At 32.3% G+C, this 11,022-nt stretch overlaps 2 protein-coding genes across 3 annotated transcripts; one reads left to right on the top strand and one right to left on the bottom strand.

Annotated features, from left to right (window-relative positions):
- Positions 1-13: 13 nt before the first annotated feature.
- Positions 14-5,679, bottom strand: LOC127071726 (protein smoothened). The gene is made up of 7 exons (XM_051011305.1): positions 5,228-5,679; positions 4,700-5,017; positions 3,857-4,551; positions 3,433-3,773; positions 3,048-3,249; positions 2,786-2,956; positions 14-2,715 (listed from the first exon to the last, which is right to left on the bottom strand). Exons 1-7 carry the CDS (start codon positions 5,234-5,236, stop codon positions 1,458-1,460), a joined length of 2,994 nt encoding a protein of 997 aa, XP_050867262.1. The 5' UTR covers positions 5,237-5,679; the 3' UTR covers positions 14-1,457.
- Positions 5,680-5,951: 272 nt separating this feature from the next.
- LOC127071727 (dyslexia-associated protein KIAA0319) lies at positions 5,952-10,990 on the top strand. Of its 2 annotated transcripts, none has more exons than XM_051011306.1 (15): positions 5,952-6,097; positions 6,421-6,456; positions 6,561-6,985; positions 7,059-7,228; positions 7,318-7,704; positions 7,792-8,391; positions 8,458-8,569; positions 8,655-8,803; positions 8,893-9,083; positions 9,164-9,263; positions 9,339-9,659; positions 9,757-9,858; positions 9,949-10,125; positions 10,197-10,344; positions 10,437-10,990. In XM_051011306.1, exons 3-14 carry the CDS (start codon positions 6,567-6,569, stop codon positions 10,316-10,318), a joined length of 2,850 nt encoding a protein of 949 aa, XP_050867263.1. In that variant the 5' UTR covers positions 5,952-6,097; positions 6,421-6,456; positions 6,561-6,566; the 3' UTR covers positions 10,319-10,344; positions 10,437-10,990. The 2 variants fall into 2 exon arrangements, with proteins under 2 accessions (XP_050867263.1, XP_050867264.1); XM_051011307.1 differs by having other exon boundaries at positions 5,990-6,349.
- Positions 10,991-11,022: the final 32 nt, after the last annotated feature.

Genomic DNA, 11,022 nt, shown 5'->3' with positions numbered 1-11,022 from the left:
TTTCTTCTTCTTAAAAAAAAAAAAAAAAAAAAAAATGCAAAACGTAAAACAAAAACAAAGTAAACAGAGCCAAGCAGACGGAAGCCTCCCCGACCCCGCAACCCCCAACATATGCATGCACATGGGCAGATTTTTAGTAATGCTGAATCGATAATCCAGCCTTTTTTGTTGTTGCGTTAACTTTGCTCAGGAGGCTGACTGACGCTCGAAGCATGTTAGGTGAGTTTTTCTCACCATAGCTTTAGGATAAATGTGTTTTTTTTTGTTTACCCTAAGGGAAAACTAATTTCACGTGTTAAGTAAGAGTGCCTGGATCACAGTGACCGATTGTAAATAAAATTCGGAAAATGCGCTCTTATTGGACTCGTCATAATCATTATTTTTGTACTTTTTATAACGGGAGAATGATATAACAATAAAAGCAATCAAATTAATATGGTGTGCACGTAGGTAAACACACTAAAGGTATATATCAACCAAGATAAATATATATCTATATATATTATACACTCTAATTCGTTACAAATCTTGTATATAAATCTTGTTCTCTAGCAAAAAATAAAGTCAAGATATACGTACATATATATATATATGTTATTTGTATCGGGTATAGGTAAAAAATACCTAGCAGAGAATAACAACCCAGATTTGAAAGCATAATGTCCATTGAGCCTGAACAAGAGGAACCTGGTCTCGCATAGACGAACAAATGATAGACAATGAAAAAGGGAGAAAAAATGAGAAAAACATTGTCAATGGGCTTTAGCGAGCCCGGCTTTATATTGTCAAGGATGAGCTTAACACGATTTCATTGACAAACTCAACTCATTTACACTTTATACTCTATACTAATTTGATTCAAAACAATTCTTTTAATGATTATATGAGAGTCATCGTTTATATTGTTTACATCTACTGAAATATAAGATATTTTATACATAAACTTGTTATGTATAAACATCCTCGCACAAGAAAATTTTCTTTCGATGTGTTCACATAAAATGATATGTAGGTATATCGAAATAATTTGATTCTCTATGAAAAAAGAAAGTTACTTTATATTTCTTAACGCATGATACACTTGCAAATCCGATATTATAAATGCATTAAATTATTCGTCGGAAAAAATTTATGACTATTTTAATAAAAATAAAATATATAAAAATATAGATATATATATATAAATATCATTGTGTATCCGGATCACGTTACAAGTCATTCGCATTGATTAAAAAAGTTTCGACGTACTACTTAAGAGAATAGTATATCCTTAGCTATCAAAAACATATACATAATATCAACACTTTAATAGCCACACTATTGTTAGGTCGAACATATTAACGAATATTGTTCTTCGGACGTTAGCGTTTCTTTTAATATCTCTTTTTCAATGATATACGATATTTATCAGTATTAATGTTCAGTCTTACCTCGTAGTATTTTAATTTTTTATTTAATTAAGGTGACATTTGCGTTCCTTTAGAACTACAATGTCTGCTATTAATGATCTCGTCGATACTTTGTTTCAGTTCCTCCATTTCCAAGATATCGAGAGGCAAGGAAGTTTGCGTTGCTATTTCTCTCGCGTTAGTCTGTCCATCCGATTGCATTAACCGCGTTAATTCGGGACAGCAAGATGTTAAGCTAGATGCTAGATCACCCATACCAGCCTTTTTGTACGCGTCTTTTTTCTCTGTTTCGCATTTCAATTTCGTCTCGCTAGATTCTTGCAGTAAATGTTTCAGAATGGCCTCGTCTTGTAACAAATATTTGCTTTTACGACCTTCCCTACTTCTGATATCACTTTCGTGACAATAACTCTTGGCACTTTTGTTGCTCGCTTTACTTTTACTATTTTCTAATGGTTCTTCCGGTTCTAATATCTTCGTTTCTTCATCGGGCTGACTATCGTCGCTGTCGGTGTCTTGATCTTCTTTCTCGACATTGCCCGCTTCTATATCAATATCTTTGTCTCTCATATCTTGATGTCTTTTTTCTTCGCTACTTAAATTTTCATCGCTGCCGCTCTGATCTGGAAATAAAAATGGTAGAAGCATACCCGGGCCTTTCCTTTCGAGCATTTTAGAGTTTAAAACTCGCTCATCTAATCCAGCACTGGCCGATCGTCTCTTCATATTAGGCACTTGAATAGGCGGTATTTTGGATGTACCACCAATGGTCAACGCTGAAAGTATTTGTGCGCCCAACTGACTCTCTTGGGACGTAGTACTACCTCGTCGAAAGAGTGGACCAACTTTTCCAGATCTTGACTTTGCAAAGTCTCTTCTACGCTTTCCACGACGTCCACGAGCACTTCCTGCTACTTTTCTCGTTGTTTTCAATTCAGCAATCTGAACGGATATCTGAGAATCCAATGAATTTCTTCTAGATTCCACAGAGACACGTCTCACGCTAAAACTTATTTCAGAATCAACAGAATTTCTTCTGTTGCTAGATACCGAACCCGTTGTTCCACCTACAAGCGCACCTCTCCTTGTTACCAGTTTTGGTAAAGCAGCAGCCCAAGTCGAACTAAAGTCTTGCGAAGCTACCGAATTGAGATCAAAATTCAATCCTACCGGATCTTCGTGAGTATTGTGAAAACTAATTGATAAACGACCAGCATTGTTGAAAGTCTTGCGTTTTGCGAAAGCTTGCGCTATAACTTTGTGTTTCTTCAATCTTATCGGTTCTTCTGACTCGCAATTAAAAGTCCTAAAAAAAAATTTATAGACTTATATCATCCGATCGTATCAACATTGACAAGAATTATATAATAACATACCGTCGGAGAAATCTAGTCCATGTATCCACCGTGGATCCTGTCCAAACCCACGATGACATAAGTATACCAGCAAAAAATGGTGAAAGTAAATGCAACTGCAACTTGGCAGCACTTGGTCTTGCTTCCATTTTACATTCAGATATTTCTGCATACTTTGTTGTTATCGAACATCTTTAATAATTAAGAAAAAGTTTATTCGAAATTACAAAAACAAGAAATGATAAGCTGCTTAAAACTTTTTTCGTAGAAATTACTTTCTTACATCATATAATCGCGAAAACTTTGTCGCCATTGCCAAGAATGCTGAAATTCATGAATGTGACAATAGCAGGTCACTACAACTGCTGCAAATGTAAAAATGGAAAACAGGCCCATTCTAACGATGGTTTCTCTTATTTTAGAACTTGCTCTTTCTGATATAATTTCCTGGCTACTGATTTTTAAGCGAATCAGCGTGATCAATCCTACAATTAACGAAGCGATGAGTATTCATTTTCTTATGAAATATTATTTCGACATGTTCTTATCGTTGTTACAATTAATACTTACACATAAGAACATTAGAAGCATGGACGATAAAAGTACATTGTTTTTATAGCACAGAATATAATGGAAACGTACGTATATATCCCGATAGTAAATCTTACCTCTCGATAAAAAATATCCTCCAACGAGTAAAACAATTAACACGGGTCCAAGCAGGAACCAAGCTCTCACCGCATGATTCGTATAACCCACGAAACAGATACCCGTAACGCTATTACCATCTATTTCTCCCAATGCCATAATCGTTACCGTTAAAACAAGCGGTAAGCACCAAGCGATCAGATGGAAATAAGCACCCTTTTTATCGATCCTATCTTGAATTTTACCAAGAGCTTGAAAACTCATATGCCAAGCATATGTTAAAATTACAAACCACACCATTGCAGCCATGAGCGAATAATAAACAAGTACAAAGACAACAACGCAAGATAAGTTTTCTCCGCTGAAAATCACAATATACGTATAGTCTATAAATTTTATCACATAAATTTGTCTTTTATAAAAAACCAACGTGAAAAAACATACCTTGGTTCGCTCATTCTCAATGTCCCATCTTTACGGCATACGATCACATCTCTACTTCCAGGAGTAAATTGTACTAGCCATCCTATACATGATACCATAAAACAACAATTTATGTAAAATATAACTAATGCAGGATATTTATTTGCACTTCTCCAGTCTATTAAAAATGTAACCTGAAATACGTGAAAATAGAATGTTAAACTTTCTGAAAGGTATAGTATTATCGTTTTACACCCTTGGTACGTCGTACTTACCACAGTAAAAAAGTTAAACATACAACAAATACCAGCGGCCCAAGCAATGAAAGAATGGATTTGTTTTTGCTCATCCAATGTAAAAAATGGATCATTGCACTGTGTACCACATCCGTCTACACCCTCAAAAATTGCAAGTGCATTATCAGTAGGGATCAGTGGTTTTAAACATTTACCTGACGTATTGAATTTCAGTTCTCTTATGTCATTTTTACATAATCTTGGAAAAAGTTTTGTATTCTCGCATTTAACAAAATTTGGCCAAATAGTATGATTAAATACTATTCTACAAGGTCCTGATACCATCTTGCACATTTCTTGAGAAGGTAAATCAACCATATCATTTATGCATTTTGGCATAAATATTGAGCATAAAAATGGTTGTACAACTGCCCAACACTTTGGTACATGTCTTAATGCTTGTAGTAAATATAACTTTTCCTTAAAATAAAATAAAATAAAATTGTATATTTTAAATATTAAATAGGAGATAAGTTTACAATTGTAAAAACTCTGTTACTTCAAAACTCTATACCTATTCTTATATATATTATATATAAAATTCTTAAATTTAAATCATTACACATACCTCAATTATTTTCTGTGTTGTATATTCAGATACAAGATCTAATGTAGTAGATGTATAAGGTAATTTGGTACCCATACAAGTGTTTTTCTGTAAAGTTATGCACTTTGCAGGTCTACGGCAGTTCTCAGAATCAGTAGGTAGTTCTCCCAAAGGATACCTGTCCAGCAGATAATTGGAATCCTTGATTCTGTGTCTGTGGCTCAAATCCAAGTCCTTCCATGTTTTATTTTCATTATTAGTATTACCAGTAAAAGTATGTTCCAATTCTGACTTGACTCCATGAAGTATAAGCAAGCAGCATATTAACAAGATCATAATCTAAAATAACAATATCAAAAAACTACAATGTTGAGACACTCAAAGGGATAAACTAAATTACAAAATTAACAAAAAAAAAAAAAGAAAGAAAAAAGAGATGGAACAAAGCGCGCGTATTTTATTTAAAAAGTAGTCAGAGTCACGTGGCTAAACGTAAACAATGAAAAGATTTTTTGTTGAGAGGATGTAAATAATGAAAAAAAATTATACCTCACGCATAGAGATAGAAATATTTTCTTCAGCTAATCTCGATTAGCCACGGAGAAAGGCCTCCCTTTTGTACGGACAAAGTGTCTCGCATCTTCTGGCGGCAGAGCGATAGTCGCGTCCAGTGTACGAACGGCTTGGACCACACACGAGACAAGCTTGCTCTCAGAACCACTTGGACCACCCACGACGGCCGCCGCCGTTCGCCCATACCACACTTCGCATTGTTTCGCATTTCCCAAGTTTGAATGTACCAGGCTGCTAGACAGTTTCATACATAATTCACTGGTAGCGCTACATGTTTCTCTCTTCTTTTCTTTTCTTTTTTTTTTCCTTCTTTTTTCATTCTTTTTTCTTTTCTAATCCTTTGACAAATAAATAATACTTCAGTTTTTATATGATAGAAATTTTTTATAAAGTTATATAATATAATAAAATCATTATAATTCTATAACATTGAATATTATTAATGTCGCCATATGTAATGCCACATTATGGCGGTAAAACTTGAAAGATTCGAACCTTTTATTTTTGGTTAAGCGTAAACTGCTGTTCTTTTTTTGCTGCTCATAATAGGTTATTTATACAAAATCATGCTGTATACTTTCTCTATCTGCGTCATGACATTTATTTATTTTATTTGTGACATATATTTATTTATTTAAAATCTATGTGCATATTTCCTGTTTTAATTTCGTTAGGTTATATATTTTCGGATTTATTGTTATCAGTTTGGTTGTTGTTCATCAGTGTCGACATCTACATTTAATCAGAAATTCATGCGCAATGGTGTATGCAAGTGGTGCAGGTGTCATAGAGAGTATAAACGAAATTAAATAGTGTTATCTCTTGGACAAAGCTTTTGATTTCTATGTAAGTCAACAAAATCCAAATTATTAATCGACGAAGTTGGACTCAATGTTGTAAATAGTTTAATAATGCAGTATTTTATCAGTTATTATTAAGTTTCCTTCCTCCGACTTACCAGGAAGTATGATAATTACCCCTATAGTTGATTAGCTGTTGGTCGTGATAATAACATGCTACTAATTTATGATAAGCTTCACCATATACAGCTGCGAATTATTCTAAAATAACGACACGGGCACGAAACGTCGACAGTTTGTAAATGCAGTTTATGTATAAATGATATGTATGATATATAAAAACATCTAAGAGAGAACTTTATTTTACAGTGAAATATTTATCATTCTGCAGAAAAGTATAATAAGGTAAAATAACAAAAATATATTGATTTTCATTGTCATCAAAATTAATTAAAATTAATCAAAGTCAATAACCAATTTTGATTCTCTTTTTTTTTTCGTTAATGTAGCTAAAAATGTTTAATATTTATTACCTTGGATTATATTTATTCTTATTTGGAACTTGCATTGGAGATTATTCTTGGGATAGAAATTGGGATAGAAAATGGCAAATAATATGTCCTAGCTTATATCCTCATGTATTTACAAAATATTTGCCTCGTGGAAATCTTTCTCAAAGTTTTTTCACACCATGGTCTCATGTAACAAGTATGAAACATTGCGTTGCTAGTTGTTGCAATAAATTACGATGTAACGTAGCTCTGATGCATAATAACACGTGTTATCATGTGAAATGTGATAATTCCAAAATGTGCATGCCGTTGTATAGACCTGAGTTACCAAATGAGAATGCACCTAGTATGGTTTTAGTCAAACCGATAAAAGATAATGAAATGTGGAGTGAACTATTAACTCAAGTAAATGATGAAACTGGGTAAATATTTTAGATAATTATTCTGTAAGAAATTCTTTTTCAAGCTATTGAAATATTTGTAAAATTCGTATAGACCTTTATTAATGGACAACATTGACGATACCCATGTTGTATTTGAGACTTACAGTGTTAGTTGCATAGATCCATCAGAGTGTGCACCTAACGAAGTATGTATTAGACACGAGGAAAAAGATGACATAGGTATTTGTCAGTGCAGTTTTGGATTCAAAAGGAATATCGCTGGTATATATAGCATTTAATTTTTTCTGTACATAAATATATGTTTGATTACTTTTAAGAATTATTCTACAGCTACAATGTTTGAATTGCAGGTACTTGTGTGGTGTTAGATGACATAGAATCTGCAGAACTTGGTGTTACTCCTCAAATAAGTGGACAAATTTTAAAAGGTACAACTACATCTGTGAAGCCTACCTTGAAACAGTTGTTGGTATCTGCAGTTTCTAAAGAAGTACGCTTGCCAGAGAATGAAGTAACATTATCAGCATACACAATACCTGCTGAACAAGGCAATGAACATTATAATTATGCTTGGAGTTTACTTAGTCAACCAGAAGGCCATACAGGAACTATGACTGATCAAAATCGTATAACTGTTAAGTTGAGTAATTTATCAGAAGGCTTATATAGATTTAAAGTAGCTGTAAGTAGTCCAAATGCTTATGGAGAAGCCTATGCAAATGTCAGTGTTTTACCACGTAAGTTATTCTATTATTTATATATTTTTTAAAACTACGAAATTTCTTATATTGAAATATTTCTCATTTTCAACTTTTACAAACTAGCTAAAAGAATAAATCAAGCACCAATTGCTATAATTTCACCTGCTTCACAAGTTGTAAAATTGCCCAATACGGGAGCTGTATTAGATGGATCAACGAGTAAAGATGATGATCACATAATTTCTTATCATTGGGAACTGCAACAAGGTCCTATTGGATATCAGCCTAATTTAGTTGATACTCCTACCTTACAACTGGATAATCTCATTGCTGGAAATTATACCTTTAAGCTAACAGTTGAAGACTCTGATCATGTCACAAATTCCACAAAAGCTAATATAACAGTTTTAAAAGTAATCGATTATCCACCAAGTGCGAATGCAGGACAAGATGTTATAATTTATTTACCTCAAAATACATTGATACTTAATGGAAACTTAAGCACAGATGATAGAGGAATAGCAAGCTGGGAATGGACAAAAAGTCCTTCCGATCAAAACAAAGCTGTAGACATGCAATTTACAAGAACTCCTTATTTACATCTATCAAATTTGGTAGAAGGAATGTATACTTTCGTTCTTAAAGTAACAGATGATTCTGGCCAGGCTTCTTCAGCTGAAATTCATGTTTTTGTAAAGCCTCCAACAAATAAACCACCGAAAGGTTAGTTAACAATATAATATTAAACTATTTCATGTAATAATAATTTTTGTAATTATTACCTTGTAGCTAATGCTGGAGAGGATATAACTATTGCATTGCCAGAGACACGAACAGTATTAGATGGTAGAAAGAGCAAAGATGATATAAAGATAGTTTCATATCACTGGAAACAAATGAGGTATAATTATTATATTATATATTATAAATATATCTTGTATTCTATGTCTTTGCTAATGTTTCCTATAACTATATTACTCATACAGTGGTCCTAGCATAGTTGATTTTTCTGCAGTAAATGAATCTATTACAAATGTAACAAAGTTAACTAAGGGAGATTATCTATTCAAACTAACAGTGATCGATGATAATGGAAATAAAGATTCTGACACAGTCGGTGTCAAAGTGACACAGAGTATGTATTCTATTTCCTATTGCATTCTAGATTCTACAATTAATTTATATTAAAATAATATTAATCTACAATGGTTTGTTTCTTCAAAGATAAAAATGCAGCACCTAAAGCAAATGCTGGTGGTGATCAAATTATAATAGCTCCTATCGTTGCCTTGATCCTTAACGGTTCCCAATCTTCCGACGATTTACGTATCGGACAATGGTTATGGACGAGAGAACCATCTAGTCTCGCAGTGGGCACTATAATCGAAGGAACGGATAAATCACCAATATTAATGGTAATAATTTTTATTGTTATAATAGAATAACGATGTAAACTAATATTGCACATAAATGATAATTCTTTCATCTGTGATAGTTAACTGATATCGTGCCTGGCAGATATCTTTTCAAACTTAAAGTAACAGATGAACAAGGATTAAGCAACGAAGATACCGTATCAGTAATTGTAAAATCAGGTAAGTAACTGAATTAAAACAGTATTAAGAAAAAAATGTATAAGCCTACTAATTAACATATCAATGAATTTACAGACCCTCAATTGCTTCATTTGGTAGAATTGACATTAAATATAGGTGCTAATGTATTAACAGAATCTCAAAAAAATTCTCTGGTTGTAAAATTACAAATGCTATTGCGCGACGAAGCATCCATTATCGTACGGAACTTAAGAGCTGAACCACGTACAGGAAAAGCGGTATTAATATTTTATGTAGAAAAAAAAGGTGGCAAAGAAACGATGTCTGGTCCAGATGTGGTTAAGAGATTAAAACAAAAACTTGAACAAGATTCTGGTTTATTACAACTATCAGTAGCAAATATAGATACTGCATTGTGTCAAAATAATTGTTCAGGTAACAGAAATATTTTCCACGTTACTATGGATATGAATATATAGTCATAATAATACTAGTATAATCAGGAAGATAATAGAAATATTTTTTGGATAAGGTCATGGAGTGTGTAATCAGGGAACACGACAGTGTATGTGTGAAGCATTTTGGATGCAGAATTTAATACAAAAATATTTTGGTAATGGAGAATCTAACTGTGGTATGTTAATGTCTTTTATGAATTGATACAATTTAATTCACCAGTTATAAATATTTGAAACGTAAATAATTTTGTGATTGTATCTTTTAGATTGGAGTATTTTGTATGTGTTAATAGCACTATTATCCTTGGTTGTTTGTTGGGTTGGACTTATTTGGGGATTTATTTGTTTATGTCAAAGAATATGTACTAGTAAGAGAAGAATATTGCGTCCGAAGAAAAAGCCAGCTCGTTATTCTCTTCTTCAACCAGAACCCGAAGACGATGGTAATATTAATATTAACTTTATATGTTGATAAAAAATCAATCCTTTTAATAAATTAAAATTTATTTGGCAGTTCCACACACTAAGATGGTATTATCAGATTCAGATGCTGATTCTTATGATGTCTTGTTTGAGCATTGTAAGACAAGAAATAATAGTCACATGAGAAATGGTAAAGCTCGTAATGGTTTGTGAAAGTAAAAACAAAAAAAATATTTAAGGTAATTAATTAAAATTTAGATGACTCTTTTATGAATTATTATTTACACGTGTAAAATAATGTATCCCGACATTGTATATTCTTATGTTCCAGTGTTACATTCACAAAATCATGTTGATATAATTAACGCACATGTGTGTAAATTTGGCCAAACATAAAGTACTAGTCAGTTATGGGGCTGTAATCTACACTAAGTACCTTACAATGATAAGAAAATGACGAAACTTAAATCCGAAACTTGTAAAAAGGACCGAACAAAGTAGATAATCTTTGAATATAAAAGTATAATGATATCTCTTCATTGCACTTCAATTATTTATTTCATTATGAATTAATGCAGTATTCATATATTCGTTACGCTTTAAAAAAAAAGAAAACTTATTATATATTTGTTGGTAGATATTACCAATTATTTACAGATGTAGTTAATGTTACAGAATGGTCAAAACACTGAAAGTTTCTATAAATTACACAATAACGGCCTTGATAAAATATATTTAAATTAATATTTATATATAGTATTTACTTTTAATCTGTAATTCTAATCTATAAACTATTTGTATGTACTATTTACTCTTCGATATTTACATCGTCGATTTTATTTTTACACGTATATGAATATTGAATAAAATTTATTATTCACAGTGCGTGGCAAAAAAATTTTATTGATGCCAGTTTT

The sequence above is a fragment of the Vespula vulgaris genome, chromosome 23, assembly GCF_905475345.1.
Source record: "Vespula vulgaris chromosome 23, iyVesVulg1.1, whole genome shotgun sequence".
Classification (NCBI taxonomy): Eukaryota; Metazoa; Arthropoda; class Insecta; order Hymenoptera; family Vespidae; genus Vespula; species Vespula vulgaris.
The sequence above is the reverse complement of the archived record's forward strand: the minus strand, read 5'-3'. Positions and strand labels throughout refer to the sequence as shown.